The sequence below is a fragment of the Gobio gobio genome (genome assembly GCF_949357685.1).
Source record: "Gobio gobio genome assembly, chromosome: 18".
NCBI lineage: Eukaryota > Metazoa > Chordata > Actinopteri > Cypriniformes > Gobionidae > Gobio > Gobio gobio.
This window is the reverse complement of record NC_137111.1, coordinates 39,210,423-39,234,921: the sequence shown is the minus strand read 5'-3', so window position 1 is coordinate 39,234,921 and position 24,499 is coordinate 39,210,423. Positions and strand designations below refer to the sequence as shown.

At 36.3% G+C, this 24,499-nt stretch overlaps 1 protein-coding gene and 1 long non-coding RNA gene across 10 annotated transcripts in view; both read left to right on the top strand.

The window, feature by feature from the left end:
* The window catches only part of LOC307142142, a 576,947-nt gene that overhangs the window by 482,802 nt on the left and 69,646 nt on the right, over positions 1–24,499 (top strand). The gene's annotated exons all lie outside the window — the stretch shown is intronic.
* Positions 1–24,499, top strand: part of kcnma1a (potassium large conductance calcium-activated channel, subfamily M, alpha member 1a) — a gene marked incomplete at its 3' end in the record, with an annotated part of 226,952 nt that overhangs the window by 160,930 nt on the left and 41,523 nt on the right. For all 9 annotated transcript variants that reach the window (XM_079842703.1, XM_079842701.1, XM_079842702.1 and 6 more), the window contains exons 10-18: positions 7,986–8,096; positions 8,360–8,465; positions 8,634–8,716; positions 11,442–11,511; positions 12,232–12,387; positions 17,265–17,374; positions 17,768–17,836; positions 23,797–23,883; positions 23,972–24,048. In XM_079842703.1, coding sequence (XP_079698829.1) covers positions 7,986–8,096; positions 8,360–8,465; positions 8,634–8,716; positions 11,442–11,511; positions 12,232–12,387; positions 17,265–17,374; positions 17,768–17,836; positions 23,797–23,883; positions 23,972–24,048 — 869 coding nt within the window. The remainder of the gene's footprint in view (positions 1–7,985; positions 8,097–8,359; positions 8,466–8,633; positions 8,717–11,441; positions 11,512–12,231; positions 12,388–17,264; positions 17,375–17,767; positions 17,837–23,796; positions 23,884–23,971; positions 24,049–24,499) is intronic.

The following is a 24,499-nucleotide window of genomic DNA, read 5'->3' as shown; positions in this document are numbered from 1 at the left end:
TAATTTATTTGTTATGATGGATTTTACTTATTTGGTTAAGCACTTTGAGATTTTATTGTATTTTAGCATGTGCTATATAAATTAAGTTTATTTTTAAATCATCTCTATTTGAAACAACAGAAATAACAGGACTTCATCATTCTTAGCATGTAATTACTTAATTCTATTAAGTTGTACTTAATTTATGTTTTTAAGTTATGCTTACTTATTCACAAAAAAGTTCCATTTAATCAAAAAATATTAGTTGAAATTACTCAAAAGGAAGACCATGTTACACCAACTTGAAATAATTAAGTTAGTAGAACTTTTTCTAAAACTTTGAGTATACACTTCTTAATCTATTTAATGAATATGAACGTTCGGTTTACAGTGTAGTTGATGGGGTTGTTTTAAATGTTAAGACTAGTTGATGTGGTTTGTGATGGACAAATTACTTGAGTCACAGCATCAAGTTATATACACCACTACAGTTCAAAAGTTTGGGGTCAGTTAGATTATTAAAAAATATATATATTCTTTTATTTAGCAAGGATGTGTTAAATGGATGCATTAAATTGATGCATGCAAGTGACAGTAAATACATTTATATTTACAGTTACAAAACATTTCTACATATTTCAAATAAATGCTGTTCTTTTGAACTTTTTGTTCATCAAAGAATAATATTAAGAAATTTATCTTGAGCACCAGATCAGCATATTAGAATGATTTATTAAAGATCATGTGACACTGAAGACTGGAGTTATGATGCTGAAAATTCAGCTTTGTCATCACAGGAATAAATTTAATGTTAAAATGTATGAAATAAAAAAGCTATTTTTAAATTGTAATATCAAATAATTAATATCTCACTGTTTTTACTGTATTTTTTATCAAATAATTGTATCCTTGGTGAGCATGTGAATTATTTCAAAAACATTTAAAGAAAATCTTACCGACCCAAAACTTTTGAACTGTAGTGTATAACTCATAATCATAGTTCGTATACTAGAGTCTTTTTAACACAGCACATTACTATTGTTAAAAACTAAAGATGCTGTGCACTCAGTGAACTGAAATATCTTTATTTGGTGATTTTGTAATTTGTCAACTACGAAAGTAATAAAGTTTCCATTTAGAGGCCTATAGCTCTTTAGTAATTTAATAAAAAATAAAATAATTTTGTATTTATTTTTTTTGCCTTGAGCCCTGACGCTACAGTCATGGAGTATTAAGCCTAGCAGTAGTTTGAAGTGAAATCTCTGCTATTGAAACCATGCCATAGCCAGGTTGTGATGGCTGTTAATGTCAGCGTGTGTTTAGCATAGTGTTTAACCATCAGAACGGGAACATAGATCTGGATCTATCTATGACTGTAATATAGAGCAGTGTTCTGTTGGATCAGGCCGGGGTCTCTGTGGTTTCCATTAGAAAGCTGCTGAAACTGACATAAACCCTGAGTGAACTCTGAGCTCATGTGCCGCCTCTGAGCTTCTCTCCAGAATCGAAGCCACACCAAGTATGTGGAGCCGGCACCGCTTGCCCCAGCAGACCAGGTCTGTGTTGGCATGAGCAAGCATGGAGTAAGAGTTGAAAAGAGGGTGAAATGGCATATAGAAATGCCATTACTGATATGCCTCTCACAACACATTAAAATGAGTGAGATCAATGGAGGTTCAGTCATCTGGTTTCCTGACTTCTGCTTAGGTGTGTAGAGGAACTGTCCATGCATAGCTGACAGTCTGATGTATAGTCTGTGATGTTGGACAGCTTACTGCATTGAACATTCTCCTGCTAGTTATAAGGCTGAGATTTAACAGAATTTAGTATTTATGTATAACCTGCTGGGACCCAGAAAAAAAAAAGTGTGCTGCATGAAAAACATATGACAAAAACATATTTTTGGGAGAAAAAGTATGTAATAAATCAAGGCACAATTAAATGAAAATATCTTTATAAAATAATGTTTGTCGTGTCTTTGAATGTTCAATAGTGTAAATATGAATGATCAATACCTGCATTTAATAGCTGTTTAATGTAAATTAGTGTTTTCCAGAACATTGACACATAAATCTCAACTTCGACTAAATGTACATGATCCAGACTTTGCATTTAAAAGGATAGTCACCCAAAAATGTAAAATGTCATAATTTACTTTTCATTTGAAACTCACGTTTTTGTTTCTTTTTGGAGCACAAAAAGAAGACGATAATGTGTAAAAAATGTCTGTGGTTTTTGTCCATATAATAAAAGTAATTTGGGGTGCAATGTTGTTTAGATTTTAGTGACTATCAAAATATCCCTTTTTGTGTCATGCGGAAGAAAGCTGTGTGTCAGTGTTGTTTTTTGTTAACTAAAACTATTAAAAACAATTTTCATTAATTAAAATAAAGCTTAAATAATATATAATATTCAAATATAAATATTAGATGGAATTAGAAATGTTGCCTTGACAACTAACTGGCAATAAGTTATTGTAAAATTTAAATGTGTGTACTGAAACTAAAACTGAAATAGAATACAAATAATAGCATATATAAATAATATTAGACCAACACTAATAACGATGAGAGATTTTCGGTGAACTACCCGTTTAAGTTCTCAAATATGTTACAGAATTATTTGTTTATATAATGTTCACTTTCTGGTTCATTACACAATTTTTATAAACATGGACAAAAATGGGTGTCCCCAACCGTGTCCAATTATGATTGATAATAACTAAATAATATGGCAGTAGCTATTTGCACTATAGTTTTGCACTGTATAAATAGTTGCAGGTACTATTTGTACCTTTGTGTATTGTAGTATTTTATAAAGGTATTGAAATAGACAGGCTATTTGCACTTGGTGTAAATAGACACTCAGAATTAATAACCCTAATGCTCCTTATGCCATAAATGTTTTTTGAATTGTCAGCCATCTTTTACCATGGCCAAAACCCTAAAGATTTGGTATCACTGTGAAGCCTAGAATGTATCTTTACACTTAGGAAACCAGTTTGGGAAATAGGGAAACCAATTGTCTTGGAAAACGCGAGTTGCTGGGTCCCAGAAATATAGTTTAACTTAGAATTCATATGCAAACATTTGTGCCCATCACAAACCACATTGCCTGGCCAGGACACTTGAAATATAGCATTGATTCGTATTTATTTGTACATTCATGTTTCCAGTTTAATTAACGGAAAAGCAGGTAGTCTACGCAAACACTCTGAAACAAACATCCACTCTTGTGATGTGTAACAATTAATCACCATGATAACTCCCACCCCATTTAGATTACAGGTCAACCAATATAGGCTTCAGTATAGGCCCAGTGTTGAATCTGGTTGTCATTGAGCGATACCCAGCCTTACAGCATATGCAGGAAAATTGCAGTCAGAAATGACATAATGAAGTGTTTTTGAATAATTACAGTACTGTAAAGAGGTGTTACTGGCTAAAGAGTTGCCAAATTAAATTCATTATTGTACCCCTGCATCAAGTCATAATGATGCTGGAGCCCTGGCTCCATATGGACTGCACATGTGGTGCATCTCAAGCTCTGTTCACTCTTGGTTTGAAGAGAAGGGCAGGCGTTCACCCCTTTCATCAGGTGACATTCTCCTCACAGATATCTGTTTCTAAAACGTTGATTTATAAAAGCCGCGCGCGGAAACAGACTTTTCGCTCAGCTCTGAAATTATTGATCGGTTTAAGGATTAGAGCAGTATCAATGGTTTCGCTGCTGAGGCTGGTGTTCGAGCTTGTTCTTTTTAATTTTCTTCAGATTTTGGTTATGATTTCCGTGTTTTTGGTGGTTTTATTTATTTATTTATTTATTTTATTTGGCATGTTTCACAGTGCATGCTGGGTAACTGCCCTTCTGCGTTTGCTTGCTCTGTTTGTGCAATTTTTTTTAATTTCACCTTATCGTGCATAACTGTGTTGTAACCCAAGTGTTCTCTTCACTGTGTGTTGTTCACAGTGTAGTGTTGTTAGTGTGTATTTTAAGTTGAAGACATCTTAAGTGTGTAGATATTAAGTTTTTACAGTAGTATTTAATTTTTTTTTAACATTTTATATTTTAAATGTACAGTTGGTGTCTTGTTAAAATGCTCTGGTGTTTTTTCATGGGGATTTTTTTAAAAATATTATTTGTAATATATTTTAATAAAATTAAAAAAAAAAATTTATCTTAAACTTCAAATTTGTGAAGAATATTGTGGCTATAGGGAATAAGGAAGTTTAAAATTGTACAAAAAATACCAACAGACAAATAATGTTGAAAGTGCTATTTTAAGTTTTTAAAGGTGCACTCAGTAACTTACACGAAGACTCTTGTCATAACTAGTCTAGTCAGATCACATGACTAGTTAAATATCTATCTTTATTACTGTCTTGCTATTCTTTAAAAAAACAACAATTATTCTGTCAGAATTATTTCTGATCAATTCAATATATATATATATATATATATATATATATATATATATATATATATATATATATATATATATATATATATATATATATATATATATATATATATATATATATATATATATATATATATATATATATATGTATGTATGTATATATGTGTATATATATATATGTGTGTGTGTGTGTGTGTGTGTGTGTGTGTGTGTGTGTATGTATATATATATATATATATATATATAATATATATATATAATATATATAATATATGTATGCGTGTAAAAACAGTAATAATGTTAAATTAATAGTATTTTTTGTTCTACAATTTTAAATAATTGTTTTCTATTTTTATATATTTTAAAACATAATTTATTCCTGAGATGTCAAAGCTAAATTTTCAACAGCAATTAATTCTAATATTTGGTGCTTAAGAAACATTTCTTGTTATTTCAATGATGAGAACAGTTGCTTAATATTTTTTTGGAAGCCGTGATGCAGTCAGGATTTCTACTTTTATACTTTTGAACTGTAATGTGTATGTATTACTGAGTGCACTTTAACTCAAGCACAGAAATAGTAATGAAGGTTTTGGCAGCCCATAATGACATTAGTCTTACCTAATAGTCTTTCGCACAGTTTTATTTATTGTATTGCTTTCGTTGGCGATACCATAAATATAAAGAAAAAACAAAACAAAACTCCCCCACAGTGGTGAAACACAATCAGTAGCACAGTCACGCACCACTGATAGCTCATCCAAACATGGAGACAAGATGTCTGACATAAGCCGAGACAGAGTGTGTTTGTATCATTGCCAGAGACTCTGCTCTGCTGTTCTAGAGTAAAAAAGAGTGAGAGCATTGTCATACAAAACCCTCCGATTTAGCTAAAGCTCACAAATGGGCATTTTTGGAAATAGGAAAACATGAATAATGCGTCTCTCATCAAGCCACCCCTTTGCCAGACGCTGTTGGCTTTACACCAAGCCATCAACTCAACAGAGTCTTCTCATCCCAGGACAGTAAAGCATGCAATTACTACCACTCATTAAATACAAGAGGCCAGATCTGTGAAGATCATTATGTGTGATAGCATCCAGACACTGCACCCATAAAGCCTCATCGGGTCCCTCCGGCAAACAGAGATCCGCTTAATGTTTACCCTGTTGTTTCGGCACAAATAAGCACATCTCTCCAGCATCTGAGAGAGCACAGGCACATACACCCAGTTACAATTAAGGTCAGCAGCCCCTGTTCTTTGTACACATTGTGTCTGCTGAAGGGAGAAAGTTAGTTTGGACAGATTTAGATTGATGACCATGCACGGTTAAAGCTCTTGAGACTTTGACCACAGCAGTATTGGAGTCATCCAGCATGGGAAGTGAAGTGATCCGCAAAACCCCATGGCTACAGCTCAACTCTTTAACCTCCTGTTGCATAGAAGCCCTGCTTGACAAATAAAGCATTGTTTTTGTTCTGCAACAGTAATAGAAGTGGCCATTAAGTTGTTAGGATAGTAATGATGGGCCGTAATCTTTTATACGAGTCAGATCATTGCAGACATGTAAAACTCTTGAGGACAACTTTGGTGTGTAATTTAAAGTGCATTAGTGTGTAGTTTGTTATAGTTTAAAGGCTTGAAAACAACCTTCAGTTGACTCTTTTTGCTGGTTACATCGCTGTGCCAGTTGGTGGCGACAACTGACTTTCTTTGAGTCATTGAATCATTGACTAAACTGATACTCAGATTAATTCAGAAATTAATCCAGTGTCTTTTATGATTGAGTTACTTAATCATTGACTAAACTAATATGAAAACACAGTGATTCATTCAGAAGTCGCTGCATCCGAAATCGTATTCTTTCCTACTATATAGTATGCAAAAAAAGTAAATTCAAATTCAAATGTATTACCTACTCAGACAGTATGCGGTTTCGGACACACTTAGGGACCTATCGTACACCTGACGCAATGCGACACCAGGCGCGATGCAAGTGTTTTTTGCTAGTTTTGGCCCAACACAGTTATAATTTTCACATCCAGTGCCACACTGTTTAAATAGCAAATGCAATCGCGCACATCTATTCGCCCATGGGCGTGCTGATCTGAAAACGAGTGTGACTTTCAGGTGCATTGTTGGAGTGCGCTGATATTTGGAGGCAACTGAAAACTACTGCGCCATTGACCAACAAAAACCTGGTCTAAAGTCACAACGCGCGCACACTCTGCTGGTTACACACACAGGCCAGCAGCACTCAAACATTTCTAAATATTAAAAATAAAATAAATAAAAGGATTCCTCTCCTCGTCTTTCCGCTCACAAATTCCGTCATGTAAATATAGCGAATCCACCATGGTGCAAGTGCAACTGGCTTTTAAAGGGAATGGGAGATGAGACACTGATTGGTTTATTGCACGTTACGTCCAAAACACACCCATGACTCGTTAAGAGACAAGGTACAACCCTTTTGGACCATGCGCCTGGCGCACCGACCGTTTTTTCCATAGTTAAACTAGCAAAAGTTGATTTGGACTTCAGACCATGCACTCAGATCGTTAAAATAAGGCCCTTAGTGTCTTCATTACTAAGTCACTGAATTATTTACTCTATGAATTTGTTTAAAAACACTGATTCATTCAGGGATGGAATAAGTGTTTATGAGCGAGTCACTGAATCAACTTTTCAACCAATTTTTTCCAAAACACTAACACATTCTGGAATGAAACAACATTATTGTATATTCCTGTGAGATTAAACAGTTGATCCTGTTTAGATTGTTTTTTCATTGGTGGAACAAAAATAGGTAACTGACAATGTTGTGTCTAAAATGTAAGTTACTCAATATTAAATAGTTTGTTTATTGACCTTATGTAATGTACAGTATGAATAACGGCACTCTTGTTTGTGTGATTATTGCATCTTAACTTTGGCTAATACTGCACATAAGTGCTATTTGAGTGCTGCCTATATAGCCAGTAGATGTCAAGGCAGCTCACTACTAGGTTTTGGAACAGCTCTAGAGTATGAAACTAGATCTTACTATAGAGTCAGAATAAATGAGCCCCAGAAGACCGTGACCTCTGGAACAATCCATTTGAGTCTGTTTGTTTGTTCCATCTGATGTATCACAAGTTTTTCATTCGGTGCCTGTCCGGAGAAGTCACGGTTAGAGTTCACGGCAGCCACAGATCCAAAAACAATTTAACCGCTTTTGACAGTGGTTCCGATACATGTCAGTTAGTACTGATGTACATGTCAACATGCGTCTTAGCACAGGGGTGGTTTGGCTACAGAGACACGGCTTATTAAGAACATTTGACAATCCAACATTAAAACGTAAGATTCAATTCTGCTTGTCCTGAAAAGTTCAAAGCACTTAATTTAGTGTTTAAACCATGTTTATAAATATGAGGTAAAACAACATGTGCTATTATGACTATAACAGACAGCAAATGTTTGAAAGCCACAGCATTTAATGTTTTCAAGACATTTTTGGTTATGACTTTATGCTCCTTTTTAGGATATGCCAGAGTTTAGTTTTATTTTATGATGCACTCTTCAGCTGAATTTTCCCCCTTACAGGCACATTGTGGTCTGTGGTCATATCACGCTCGAAAGTGTTTCCAACTTCCTTAAAGACTTCCTACACAAGGACAGGGATGATGTCAATGTAGAAATAGTTTTTCTTCATAAGTAAGTACAATTCCCTTTGGAATACATTTTATGAGATTGATGGAGCCTTTGCACACTGTTAAGAATATAATGACTGTGTGTTACTAAGAAAAACAAATAAATCACGTATAGTTGCCTGTTTTTTATATAACAAGGAGATCAGCCATAATTTTGTTTGGCGCACAAATGAAAAATTGTTCCTATAAATTTTAAAACATTCTCCAAATTACAGAGCTTTACATCACTTGGTTAATAACATACTTTCTATTTTTGCCATACTCCAGTATTTCCCCTAATCTTGAGCTGGAAGCCTTGTTCAAACGTCACTTCACTCAGGTGGAATTCTATCAAGGATCCGTCCTTAACCCACATGATCTAGCAAGAGTGAAGGTAACGTCATAAAAATGTAGCGTTTCTTCCATTTTGGTTTAATAATGGTGTCATATACTTGAGATACAGATACAGAGTCATAGAGAATAACGCAGCAGGTTGTATGTGTCCATTTTTGATGCTGTTCTGAACACTGCAGCCTCACCTCTTCTTTTCCATCTTGTACAGATCGAGTCAGCTGATGCCTGCTTGATTCTTGCAAACAAATACTGTGGTGACCCTGATGCTGAAGATGCTTCTAATATCATGAGGTCAGTTCGGTGGAGGGTTGCAGTTTGAGATCAACTCTAGACGCATTTCAACACATCTTGTTTTGTGCAGCAGCATCACACTCACTAGAGACGTCCTCCTGTAAAACAGATGTATTGAAAGCTGATGTCTTTCACCCTCCTGTGCTGTTAAAGAAAGGTGTGAATGGGATACTCGGCGTCTCAGGTCAGATTCACACATGTTATATACCTGGACACAGTTGAAAAGAGCCAGGAGGAATTTCCTTTGGGATGGAGTCAACTAATATTGCTCTGAAAGAGTGTGTGAAGGGAGGGAAAACACTTCCTCTTTTCATGCTGAAGATGTTCTTTAGCCATGATGAGTAACGTACAGAATTGCACCCAGTCTGGCCTATTTGGAAAATGAAATATTAATTTTGGCAGGTCTTGGAATGCTCTTTTGAACTAATGTGTTATGGAGGAGCTTAATATGGAAATAAATTCTGCACCTCTCTTACGAGACCGGAGAGAAATCCAGATTTCACAGGGAAGTCACACTGTTCTGCCACATATCACAGGCTTCTCTATGGAAATGAAAGATGAATTGGTTTTTTATTCATTCAGCAGATGCTTGTTTTTAATCCAAAGTGACTTACGCTGGTGAATACTGGGACACTCCTGGAGGTTAAAGGTGCACTCAATAAGTTTTTGTTTACATGAGGGAGGGTTCTGCTCCATGCAGAATAAAACAGACTAAAAGATTAATGTCTAGAGTTTTCTCATGTGCGTGTAAATCATGTTTATGATATTTCTCAAAAGTGCTGTTCATATACTACCTTTCAAAAGTTTGAGGTCATTTTCAAACGTAAGACGGTACCCAGATTTCTACAATACTAGATTTCACTTCTACTGTTTATGAAATTTTGGTAGGCTACATGGTTTTCACTATGAGATGGATAGCCTAATTGTCATATAATTCAGATGGACTACAGGCTGTTTTTATGTTATGCCAAAAGGTGGTTATTTTTAAATGTGATTTTGTACATTTTACCTGTTTTTACCATACTTGCAATATGAAAAATATGCAATATAATTTTTTTTTCAAATAAACGCATTTTCTTTATAAAACACTTTTATAAAATACAAGATTTGGTTTTCAAAAAGCCTTTTTCCAAAAGGTACATGGGGGTCGTCAGTAATTCATAGTTTTCACGTGTCGTCACACGCTTATAGGAACGCCCACCTGGAGGGCAAAACAAGGCTTTCCTCCATTGCCTGCCAGTCATTTTTACCAGGTTTGTAGTCAGTATTAAGGCAGTAAGACAGTGATATTAAAAGACCAAATTCAATATACACCTTATTGTTGATGCATACTTTATACAGGAAAGCCGATGAACACAGAATATTAGCGCAAAAGAAGGTTTCTCGTTAACCGTTTTTTCCAACGAAACCCATTATAAACAAAACGCGTTGTGTTCATATTCTTGGCTCATCTACTCGCCTCTATATAGTATGCATCATCAAAAAGGTGTAAACTGAATTTGATCTTTTAATATCACTCTTTTAGTACATTACGGCATTTTAAGGGTGGGTTTCTTCACACAAGGATTCTTTAGCCTGGCGTCGGTTCACCCTCCGCCTGTGGTGCTTGATCAGCTTTATAATTTGTTTTTTTATGCGTAATCAGTCTGTTTAAAATTAAGTGGTGCAACAACTTGATTCAAAATAATACCCATATCAAAAAATATGGTTTAGATTAGTGTTAAACTTTACTTAATTGAAACCTTATTGGTGCAACTCACCCTAAAGTGTTTTTCATGTTAAATGTTTTAGAACGTCCCCTTGTTTTTACGGATTGAAATACTGCAGCAGATGCTGTGTATGGATCACAAGTGCCCTAAACATGCATCTTGTTCACACATTTTTGTTTTAAGATGGAAATTTGACAGGCTTGTGCTGCAGTTCAATTAAGTTCTATGCCGGTTTTGCCCTCCAAGGCTGACTGAAAACTACGAATACTTTTATTTAGCAAGAATGTTTCAAATTGATTCAAAGTGACAGTAAAGATTTTTTTTAAATGGTTACAAAATGCTGTTTTCTTAACCTTCTAATTATCAAAAAAATCCTGAAAAAAAATTATCAGTACTCCCATAAAAATATTGAGCACAACTTTTTGTCAACATTGATAATAAAAAATGTTTTTTGAGAACTAAATCAGCATATTAGAATGATTTCTGAAGGATCATGTGACTCTGAAGCTGAAGTCAGCTTTGCATCACAAGAAAAAATTACACTTTAAAATATATTAAAATAGACATGCTATTTTAAATTGTAATAATATTTCACAATATTACTGTTTTTATTGTATTTCATAAAATATAATCAGCCTTAGTGAGCCATGTTTTGATAGAGACTTCTTTCAAAAACAAACAAAGAAAAAAAATATTTTGAAACTTTTGAACGGTTGCGTATATTAGGAATTATTGAATGCACCTTTAATCAAAATTCTTACTTCTTGTAGAGCAACAGAGAACGTTTGAAAAATTTACTTGTTATTTTTTTATTTCACATTTTTGGTCTTATTTTGTGCATGATTTATTTTGATTTATTTGAAAACAATTACCCTAAAAACAAAAAACGTTACCCTAGAAATATATTTGCTGTCCTGCATTTTTCCCCTGAACATTCTATTTCAGGCAGAAAAACGTTTTTTCCCTTGCTGCAAAAATGGTGTTTCATGTTGACTTCTCTTCTTTTTTTTTTACAGAGTAATATCTATCAAAAACTATCATCCAAAGATCAGAATAATCACTCAAATGTTGCAGTACCACAATAAGGTAGGAAGTCTTTTTTGTTGCTGTGTCAAGTCAAATCGATAATAAAATGATGACGACCTAAAAAAAAGAATACATACAATGTGCAAAGATGCTATAAAAGTGATCAAAAACGTGACTTGTGTCAAATAAAAGTGCCTTATGAGAACGGGCCCTCGGATTCTGCTGTCCATGACAATGGGAAATGTACAAGTTTAGTGTTTATGTCCTATTACACCAACATGAACACAGCTTTGTATTCATCAGGGAGAGCTGGAACAGGAAATGGATGTTAATGACTTGATGGATGTTTTTTGTTCATGGGACAGTTCACTCGAGAGCAATTGAATGTCAACTGTAGACATCTGTTTTAGAGGACTGTCAGAGAACACGCTGTTTTAGCAATGAGATATGATAGAGACGTGCTACTGTTATGAGATTTGCGTTATCAGTTTGACAGATTTATATAATTTAACAAGGTAGGGGAGACCAGGGGCTATTGTAACACATTGTGTTTTGACAGTGTTTTGTACGGTGTGTTTCAAACCATAAAATAATACAGTATATAATAAATTCATGTTTATTTGCTACAAGTTAGTATAGAAAACTACAACTTCTCCCTAATCTAAGAAATGTATTGATTTTTCATTGATTTCGCTGGTGTTTTTCATTACTACACTTGTTAGACATCTCAGCTGGGGACGTTGTTAACTTCCCCTTGTCTCGTCCCATATGTGTCCTCAGGCCCATCTGCTAAACATTCCCAGCTGGAACTGGAAGGAGGGTGATGATGCGATCTGCTTGGCTGAGTTGAAGGCTGGCTTCATAGCCCAGAGTTGCCTGGCACAGGGCCTGTCCACTATGCTCGCCAATCTCTTCTCCATGAGGTCATACATCAAGGTACTGTCAGCCCGTCTTGGGCTTTGATAAAACCCGTAGAGTAGAATCAGCCTCCATCCCCACTTCAGCTCAATCACCAGAGCCATTATGGTATTGAGTAAATCATCTTCTGAGCCTGGCGGTCTCATTTGGGACGTACTCGGGACGGCAACACAGCAATGCTGCTGCCATTATGAGGTAATTTATATGAGTCAATGGCATGGTGGAAGTGAGGATGTAAATTAGTGGTTTTCCCTCTTTCAGAATTTACTGTCCTCCTGCGTGCCTATAGAGCTGGGAAATGCGAACCATGTGCCTGTTTCATAGTCAATGAACGGGACCCCAAAGCCATCTTTATTTATCGTCCAACTGAACCAGACTGCTCAGAGATGTATGGATCGCTCTTTTAAAAAAAAACACTAAATAAAACGGTCTGAGGCCTGAATGGCTGCAGTTAGGTGGTAGGTTATTATCAGGTGGTTCAGATTTGGATGGAGCCCTTTGGAAAATCGGAGAGATCAAGAGAGAGCATGAGTGAGCGATCAGACTAAAGAATTTCACAGAGATTGTAAAACGTATTCTGAAATCCGCAAAGGGCTATATTTTACTCTCTTTGATTTTTTTCTTGACTGCGCAGGCTTTCAACATGGAGAGCAACATTCTTGTGTCATAAAGAGATGAGGAATGACTTTATAATGACTGTTTAAATGTGGCATGTGTGGAAACATCTGCAGGGCACATCACTCTTCTCATAAAAACACAGAGGAGAGACAGCCCAGACCACCCATGCCAGAGTGCAGCGTACAAATACACATTTCTAACTTCTCTGACCCCTGTCCATACTCACAAAAGACAACACCAAAACACTTTCTTTAACTGTCAAAAAGGAAAGTGATTCAATATTGTTGCTGATTATTTCGTAATGGGTCCAATGGCAACACGCTGTAATAGCAGTGAGATCATTAAATATATAGAGATGCTGGAATGCATCCATTATTTCCATCAACAGTGCATTGCTGCGCGTGCTGAAGCTGAAGATGATCACGGGCACGCTTTAGGACCGCTCTAATTGTTAACCAAATGCATCCTATATGAGATAAATCAGATATAGATAGGCCTACAGAATATATAAACACAATATTACAACTTGCATTTGCACAAAACAAAAGGCTGCAAATGTACATGCAAACTTATAGTCATGATGAAGGTGTAACTCCAGCTGTAAAATGGTCCCAAACATAACTCCGGCATGCTCACTTCATTTTTCCTCGTGTCTGTTTCGGCGGTTGAGCAGCATGCATATTTATCGTCAAATAATCGATCGCCGATTAATCGTTAACATCCCTAGTAGTTGGCTTTTATTTTGTCACTGTATTAAAGTTAAAACTGTATTAAAACATTTAGTGATATATACATATACATATATACATATATACATATATACATTTTCCTGTATTTTTTCTATTCACAACTAATGTTAGATGTAAACCTTTTTTAATTCAGTTAATTTTTCTCTCAGATTTCTCATAGACCCCCAGTTTGAAAAACCTGCTTAATAAAACACAGAAATATATACACTAAAGTCCTATTTGGACGGTAATTGCTTCTCGTAGGGTCATAAGGTATTTTCATAATTTACAGGGGCTAGTCTGTGATTTTATTGCTGTTCGAATCCAGAATATCAGTGTTTTTCTCCCACCACCCGCTTAAAAATCTACTGTTTTTAGACAAACACCATGGATGTGTGGTAATTTAATTGCCATCCACAATGTCCAAATCCACATCTCTTGAGTTTTCAAAAAGAGATTGCTTCAAAATTCACTGTTTATATCCTTTTTGATCACTGCGGAGCACTGTATCGTTGCGCTTCGCTGTAATTTGGATGCATTTTAAAGATCTAGCCTACGCTTTTATTACTGAAATGCTGGAAATTATTTACAAGAATAATCTTTTATTACCACTCAAAAGAGAAAGAGAAGAATAACAAGTAAACATTTGAAATGGGCCGTTATAACGGCAGTAATTAACATAATATACGTTAAATCAGCAGCTTTATTTTTATCTCATGTAAATAAGAGGCTGTATTAACTTGTTTCATAAAATGACAGCCTATCTTCCTATTTTTTAAACAGGAGAGTTAAATAATTAATAATTTCCTATTATTAAATTAAAGCCAACATTTTATATACAGCAGACAATCATTCGACTGACCACGTGAGCAGTGCGTTCCCAGGTTCGTATGATCACAAAACTCGCTCCTCCACCTTGTGAATAAATCACCATCCGAATGCACAAGTTTTATCACTGAGGTGGCATGCAAATAAATTTTTACGGACGTCCACATGAGAAACAATTACCCTCCGAATAGGACTGAAACCATGTGATGTCAGCATTCTTCAAATCATGATGTTATTTTTGAATAACATAAATGTTAAATTGAATGAAATAAAGTGATGTTATTTCCCTATGATATATTGATATTGAGGCACTGGGAAGGTACAATTTTCAGTCCTGAAGTGCCAACACACAATTTGCTAGTCTTCTATATTATTATCTTTTTTAAATGAATGTTCAATAATCATAAAGTATCAGGATTGATTCTTTAACTTTGATTGCAAACCATAACAACGCATCTCTAGTGGTATTCAAAATGTCTAGCTAATGTTTCTTGTTGTGCTTAATGTGTTTTGTTGGCTCTCATATGAAATATTTTCAGTCCATTTCTGTCAGCAACTTCACATAAGGCACAGTGAAACAACAAGACAACATAGACAATGTGTGAGAGTGTAAGGCCCAGTCTGTCTACTGACGGAGCGGGGTTAGAGAGGGCCGCTTGTGTAGACGGCAACATGACTGATTTGAGTGGGCATTCAGGAAGCAGAGCAGAAGGGTGTTACCGGGAGGTGTTAATGAGACCCACACCCCAGAGATGCACACATTCACACAGCCACAAACACATTTGCATTATGTCTGTTGTCCTAAGTATAAATCTCTGATGTGTTGTGTCGTTCACTAAGAATAATATCGCTAGAACGTACATCATGAATCCTTTATCTGGTCTCTTCAGGTTTAACAAAAAAGAAATAAGCAAAGGGTATTCGGATCAGGCTCTCTGGAGGGACTGGAGGAAATAATTGTTCAGTCGGTGCGAGAGAACACGCCTGTAACACTTACATCAGCTCTGACAGACAGGGCACAAACGCGCGGGGTAATTTAGGGAGCCTATGGTAAATGGCTGCCATCTCTTTAGGACTAAATGACAAAACTCTACCCATTACTGCCGCCCTAAAAGATGCCTTCACCAGAATGTGAGTGCTCTTAGCCTGGCAGAGGGAAAGAGAGTTGGGCCTGGCTTTGAAAGCATCTCTCTTGACTGTCTGTCAGATAGACGTTGGCTTGGCGAGATGGCTGACTAATGGCAGAGTGTTTGCCTAATAGCCCCGCTGCTTATCGCAGCCCCACCCACCCCACATCCTGAGACGCATGTAATGAGAGGATGATGAAGAGACCAGCTGTGAGTTCAGACACCGGAATATGCCTGGACTTTATTCTTAGTCTCAAGTCTGAAAAATTTTGAAGTGTTACACAAGTGAAATGATTAAATTGAGGCAGAACGTGCGTATGCTGTGTTCTGGTATGAGACTGTACACAATGCCTCTTTGCCGTTATCCAACTTAGTCAGAGTTGATGCCTTATTTTATTTTATGTGCATGAAAACAACACGGCTTTGAGGGACATAATTATATACTATATGTTCAGTACCAACAGATTTTTGTCCACAGAATTTTTTTGGAATGACACATTTGTAAAATCTTTGTTCACCCAAAAATGAAACTCACCTTGTTATTACTCACCCTCATGTTGTTCCAAACCCACAAGGCATTTGTTGGTCTTTGAAACACAAATGAAGATATTTTTAATGAAACGTGAGATTTCTGTACCTCCTTTGAATATCCATGTAACCAACTTTCACACTTCTAAAAGTTCATTAAGATAGTAAAACGAATCCAGAAATGTAATCCAAGTCTGCTGAAGAGAGACTATTTCTTTATAAGATGAAGATTTATTCTAGGCACATTGATAAACACACATGAGGTGCTCAAATATGGTCAACAGAAGCTCATTCTTACTTGCTTGACATTCAAGAACAAACCTCCTTGGTTGTTGTGTGTCAAGCAAACATGGTTGACTCGGTCGATTTATATTCAACATATTTGATGAGCTCTATATATGTTTATTTATCAACGTTTCTATGTAAATAAAAGCCTAAATTAAATCTGTTCATCATATTCACCTTATTTTTAACGTAAGAGCAGGTGTGGCCATTTGAAACGTGAATGTGTCTGGCTTCCATTGTCATTTGTTTCCAAGCGGCAACCTCCCCCAGTTTCTCTTGAAGCCAATACGAAAGTGACTTAAACTGCAGTTCATCGACTGGCCGCTAGAGACAGGCTCCAGAAGGGAGCAGAATCGAGCCCTATGTTAAAATGCCCTACTTTATAGCAGAAAAAAAAAACATGTTTACAGCCTGGTACAAATTGAGGTTTTGTTTTATACAGCTAATTTTGCCCTTCTTGACAACTGTGAGGGGGTACATTTTTTTTATAACTCATCCGTTTAAATTATATTAAGCCTTAAAGTTCTGCATAATTAAGTGCGTGGCCATTTGAGTGACAGGTGGATTGCCATTTGTCTGCTGTCTGTTAGTCATCACATCACCTCAGCTCCACCCACGTCCCACCTCTTTGCCCATTTTCAGTTATCCGGGAGTGACGAGCAGTGACACGCTGCCAAGATGGCTACGGACGACTTTACACTGATCTAACCATTCACCTCAAATTAAATATGATGTCTTTCCTGACTGTGTTTATCTAAATCCAACTATTTTTGCCTTTCAGATAGAGGAAGATACGTGGCAGAAGTATTATCTGGAGGGAGTTGCTAATGAAATGTACACCGAATACCTGTCCAGTGCCTTTGTGGGGCTTTCATTTCCTACAATTTGTGAGTAAGTATGCTTCTGCTCTAAAGCATGGGAGCTTTACAACACATTGTTAAAAGCACAATAGTAAGTATCATAAAGGCTCTCGTATATTATTGCCTTTTAATATACTGCAAATTGACTGCAGGTGTCCTCACGTGATGTGATACATTTTCAACAACAAACAATTTGTCTGTCTACACTGAATGTGAAACTGCTGCTTGACACAATCACAGAACACATTTGATATTTAATGTACTGTTATGTGGGACAGGATTTTGAACCAATGGGATTTCATGGTGATAGACTGTTCTGATTGCACTAGATCAATTTCAACATTATTTTTAAGGTCTAATTTAGTGGGTCTTATGAATTTAAATAGCTTCTTCTGGACACTAAATGTCTGTTCTCTTTTTTCAGGCTGTGCTATGTGAAGCTCAAGTTGTTGTTGATCGCTATTGAGTACAAGTCAGAGCAAAGGGAAAGCAGGTTTGTCCCCTTTTGGTTTTCAACTCCACCATGCACAATACACTGACCAAAGAGGGGCAAAGCAGTTTTGTCCCTCATTGGTCTCACAGACCCTTTACAGTTCCGTTTTCCTATTTCCTATTACTTGCTAGAAATTAGTTTGTAAGAAAAGGCTGGTATCATTAAATCTCTCTGCAAATGATCTAATCTGGTTTCAAGTTGAAATCGCTCTCATTGAGACAGCAGCATGTTACGTTCTATCACTGGAGGAAGTTCGCCTCAGCTTGACTCTCACAGCATCACAGTTGCCGATCACTGTCTGTAAGAGTCACCGTGGAGCCAAAGAGCCTTGACATCTGCTCAGATTCACTGTGCTGTATTGATGAGGGTTTACTCTCTGAGTAAAGAGCCTTCTATCAATAGCACTCCTGTGGCATTCTGTTAAGTGACCCATTGGAACTAATAACATGAAGTACTCTGTCTCAGTAACTTTGACTTTGCCAAATCCCACCACCCCTTCCTACATCCACAACCTGTGTTCCAATGTTTCTGTACACTGTAACTCTTACTAATACATTTTATGTACACAGTAAGTACTAATGAGTGTGGTTTAGAACACAAGATGGCCTGAAAACACACACATACAGCGCAAATACCAACCAGAAGATCTGGTACTGTTTGTTCTCTATTAATGCATGACATGAAGCTCCATTTTTTTTTTTGCGGTATATGGGCGGTATGACAATATATTATGGGACACTAGAAATGTGCCTGTAAGCATTCTGCTTTTCCATTTATTCCACTGTAGATGGCTGTACTGAATTGGCTAGGACTACTTCACTTTATTTACACCTCACTGAGGATTCCATGGAGGAATGATAAATGAAGTGTTTAAAAAAAAGTGTAGGATTTGTACGGAAGAAGTTGAAATGATTTTTATAATGAAAGTTTTTATTAAGTCGTATTTGTTTGGCAAAATGCAGAGTTTAGTTGCAACATTGCAAGGTGCTTTTACTATGGAACTGATGTGCGGTCACAGGTATGTGACTGAATATTGTCCATCTATTTTATAACAGCTTTAAAAACGGCTAATCCAATCAGAATTTATTGTCGTAACCTATTAATTTAATAATACTAGTTTTTTGTATAATTGTTACACTCAGGTGTTACATAATAGAAATATATATACATTGATGACAGACTTGTTAAATTGTTATGAATAAGCTGATCTTTTAGTTTGTTTTCCAGTTCAAAGTTAAAAAGACAAAATAATAAAAATAAGATTAATAGTATTTATTTTGTAAAGTAATTCTCTGGATTATCCCAAAATAGGTATGAACACATGGTTATTTAATATATAAACCATTTTTTTATTTGAATTTCCAGCAGGAATAACTATATTGTGATATATATATATATATATGTGTGTTACCATGTAATAAAATGACTCACACCGTGATATAAGAGTTTGCTCATACCGCCCACCAGTACAGTAGTTACAGAATGAACTTTTTTTTGTCTTTTTGATTCGCCTGCTAAAAATCTAAAACAGAAGCTTATTTTTTCCCCCGATATCACATAAAAGTGCCACTCATGTCCAGTATTCTCCGTGCCAACAAGACACATATTTTTTTTACATATTTTTTTGTCACTCTGTGTGATACAGTTCATATAATTTGATTACTTTCTAATGGATGGCTGTTAAACTTTGGTTCATAACTTTGCCATACCACACATAATGACAAAACCTTTAGAGGGCACAACATTATCCTTTAGCGTAACTCTCAATTTGGTGTTCTAGGCCGGTCTAAACTTAGAAGAGCACTTTGGGATTTAGACCATATTTTTCCCTTTGTAGGACAGACGAGTGCACCAATGCGAAGTGTATTTTTTTAATGGTGAAAGTGACTGTTTTGCCCTCTACTTTAGAGTCCTGATCTTAATGTGCAGATACAGATGACTGACACCTCGCCTCCTTTTTTCCCAGTCTATGTTTGATTTATAATGTTTTCTTGTTGTTTGCAGAAGCAGAAAGCGGTATGCCCTCTTCATTATCTCCCCCCTCTACACTTTAGATCAACTGTGGGAGAAAAGCTTAAGGATATTGTACCACCTCCCTCTCAAAAATGGCCAAAATCTTTCGCTATCTCTTATATTGTGATTCTCTTTGTGCTTAATGCACTAACTTCTTTGCAGGCAGAGAGAGTAGTTGCTATTGTTCGATTCACTTGTTTCTTTGTCTGTGCTGTTCACATATCAACACACCGTTTATCCACTCCATGTTCGTACATCACTGTTTTTTGTTCTCCACTTCCTCTCCTCTCCTTTCCTTTTTCCCCCTTTTGATTACTTTTCAGTTTTCATCAGCTGCAAATCATTTCTGCCCTTGTCTTTTTCAGCATTGTGCGCTCCATGCAAACAGTACTTCATGTTTTTCTCACTTATTTAGTAATGCACAGAGAAAAGTGCCCTAATCGGAAAACATCTGTACTCAGTGCATTATATATCAGAAAATACTAGTGTTCGTCCATTAAGAACTGATGTGTCTCAATATGGCAAGTTTTACATTTTCACGCAGTTTTAAACACTAAACACTGATTGGTTATTAAAGGCCACGCTATTCATGGCACCATCTTTGCCTTTTCTGTCATTACCACTCTAACACTGTATTGCGTTTGTGTGTATTTGTGTGTCGGAGTGAGTGTGATTTATATTTGTATGTGCGTATGAGATGTTGATTCTGTCGTGTGACTGAATGGTCGATCTGTTTGTCAAAGTTTGTCCGAAACTGACTTTCATCATGTCTCCAAATGCCTGTGCGTCTCAGTAGATGTTTATGAAGTGAGGTCACTTCCTGTCAGTTTGGTGTTCTATACAACAATCCAACTGCACAGAAGTTACTGCAACAGTTTGCATCTACGTGCCGCTGTGCGGTGGCTGCACCTGCTCTCTTTTAGCTGTTGTGACGCTCTTGGTAACCGCATGCCCGTACGCTCTGTCACGTGATGTGTGATGCTTGCTTTGTTACCCATAATATGAGGTTTGATCTGAGCGGAAGCCTCCATTTCCATGCAATCGATCTGTGATCGACCCATTGCATAAGGCTTCTGTCTGATTTAGTGTCAAATGTTGTGAAAATCTCAAATTTTGGGAGCAACGTGTGTGAATATGTCAGTGAATGAGTCCGTTTGTGTTCATCTTCTGAACAGCATGTCAAATGTGCTGCTTCTCGCTAAGGGGGCTATTTAATCAGATGTAAAGCTCAGCGATAAATTACCCAGCACAATAATTTCAAGCAATACAAAGAGCTTTTGACATTTTCATTAACTGACCAGCCAACATCCGCTTTATAATGGATTAAATCCCCCTCTTCTGGCCTTCATTTCCAATGAAGTGGTTATTTGATGAGCCCAGAGGAAAGGATTTTGATAGACTACATGTATCAAACTGTAAATAAGTATATGGATTTTTGAGAGCCAGGGATGCTGGCCACCTTTTTGAATCTATGGAATAATGGGATGTCTGTCATGCACCTTTCCCTTTCGTCTGGGCTCTATGGCCTTGACGCTCTAGTAAGGCTGGGCATTTGTCAAGTGTTGCAGCCACCACTCAATTCATTGATAATTCCTAACAAATGGCAACCATTGATGGCTGTGTTGTGTCATCCTGTCTCTGTCTAATTAATGGGGAATGATACAGTGGTTCAGTAGTGGCTCTGTCTACACTGCTGAACCTATGCAGTTACAAACCAAACTCTCCCAAATATCTGGCAGAAGCTGACACTGGATTCATAAACATCAAAATCTTCTCGCCCACCAAGCTTAGGTTTGACTGATATTTTTCCCCACAATATCCTGGGATTGAACAACCGCTGGTAGCCAAACTTTGAGGCAGAGGTTGCCTTAACCCAAAAAATCCTGTCATTTACTTAATCTGATTCAGAATGCGTTGTCATTTTGACATTGAAAAGAAGTTTAAACCTATCAATTCTCATTTTACAGTTTCCATCTTTACATGTTTTGAATTGATCATTTTTAACCATTCAAACGTTTAAGGGAAGAAAGTAAAAAAAAAGTTACGTTTCTATATCTGTTTATACATATTACAATGATTTCTGAAGGATCATGTGCAGGGCTTGACATTAACTTTTTTGCTCACCAGCCTTGGCCAAAATTTTGGGAAATTTGTTGTTGGCTATAGGTAAATGAGCGCTGTACAATGCCAAAGTCTACATGAAATATATAACATGAAAGGTAATCAAATAGGCCTATTTAGCTCTGACAAGGCTGTGTGTAAAGCTCATTAATCTAGATTAAGAAACACTAACAGTTGCTTGTCTAAAAAAAAAAATTGGATAAGAAAAATAAGTAAATATTTAGCAATATCCTCATCAGTGGTTATCAGCTATGACATATTTAAAGTGATGTTTATTTATGAGGCCATACAGTATACCAATATTGTATGTAACTTTACATATGTAACTGTGATCTTTGTTTGAAAGTATTTTCGCTGTATGATGAATGAATCTCTACATACATCGCACGTACATCTCTGCTTTGTTGTTTATGATGAGAGTTCAGATTTCAGTGAGCACACTGAGCGCTCTGCCGGGTGTTAATGTTAAGCCTGGATCATGTGACACTGAAGACTAATAGCAGCAGAAAAGACATAACAGTAATAAATTACATTTAAAAAATATATTAAAATAGAAAATAGCTGTTTTAAATTGCAATAATATTTCACAGTATTACTGTTTTACTTTCTTTTTGGTGAGCATAAGCATACTTATTTAAAAAAAAAATAATAATAATCTGACTTTTCACATAGTCTAAATTATCTCTCTAAAAACCAGAATAACACATTATCCCCCGTTTTCACAGACAAGGCTTACTCCTAGTCCTTGACTAAAATGCATGTTTGAGCTGTCTTAACTGAAAGTAACTTAAAATATCTTAAAATATATCAGTGTCATTGTTTTGTCTCAAGATGCACACCAGTTATGTTTTTTTTTTCTAAGGCACATTTCTAAAAGCCACTTAAATGTCCTAATTGAACTAAGGCCTAATTCTGGCTTAATCTAAGCTCTGTCTGTGAAACCAGGCCTATAGGCTATGTTTTACATGGTTTTCTGAAGGTCAACTATTCCAAGTTACAATTAACTGCAATTTCAATAATTATAATGGCTATAGCAAGATGATATTACACACAGTATGTCTGCTATATATAATTATCAGTAAAGTTAAACATGAATGATAAAAAATATTCAATGACAGAAACTTTACAGTCCATCTGAGTGACAATGATGATTATTGTGCAGCCTCTGCCTCAGTGCTTATTTTTTAATGATTTGGTCACATAACATCAACAGTAAAAAATAATAACCATGAGCTGAAGCTTCAAATTATATGACGTTAGAATGTCTTTAACACAATAGCAACCTCAAGTAAAACAGCATGGCATGTATTGGCTTAGTTGTGCTGTTACCGCAGATTCAGACACCCAGGATGCATCCTGAACTCTTGGTGGGCTGGTCATTCCCTTGCTTTCCACTGCACTTAAGCAGGAATACAATTGCACTGCTGTGTGACGATAGACCTCACACTGTGTTTCTGAAGGCCCGTCAACCAGAACACCTAGATTGTTACCACCCCAATTTTAATTCTTTCTTTTATCTCATCACCCAGACAATTCAATCTAAGAGCATCATGAGAAAAGAATTAAAATGGGCAAGTCATGCTGTTGTGTACTGTACTGTATTTGTGTGAAACCAAGTGGCCTAAGCAGTATTTCTTGAATAGGTCCCTTTCCCTGCAGCTTTTTTTGACAAAAGTACAATTCCAGTATCAAAATTTGAGGCAATATATGCATGTTTTTCTCATCAGGTCCAAAAACGTGTACCATTCCTCTTGATTAGAGTGTTTAAATGTGCAAGATTGATTTTCTTCATGTTAATGAGAATGACCCTCTTTCTGACTGAACAGTATTCTCATCAATCCCGGAAATCACGTTAAGATGCAAGAGGGGACATTGGGATTCTTTATCGCCAGTGACGCTAAAGAGGTGAAAAGGTAAACATGTCTCCAATCCATCAGAATTTCATTTTTAAATACAAATGAAAACTGAAAAGTGAATGAGTGATTTACTCTCTCTCTTCAGAGCATTTTTCTACTGCAAAGCATGTCATGATGACATCACGGATCCCAAAAGGATTAAAAAGTGTGGCTGCAAGAGAAGTAAGTACACCCGACCATCCCTCCCTCCCTTCCTCGCTCCTGTCGAGCCCAGTCTGAACGGAAACTGTCCACCGACTCTTTTTTACTTTGTAGGGCACTGCTGCATTGTGTAAAATGTCAGATATTGTTGTTTCTCTTGTATTTTAGCTTCGTTTTTTTGGGAAGTTAAAATTTTAAAGATTTCGTTACATATTGTAAATAAAATAATAGGCTCGTGTCAGTTTCACTCTTTAAAAGACAAAAAACACTTGCAAGGCAGCAAAATAATACAAAAGTTCCGATTATAGGCTTTGGTTCTGCTACCCTTCTCCCATTTAGGATAGTACCCATTTAGGATTTTAAATCAGATGTGCGCTTCATAATTTCCGTATTTTTTTGCTTACTTGTTGAATACTGTACATAGTACTCAATTGATAGCCACCGTGCAGCTATTAATGGTTAACTTTGACCA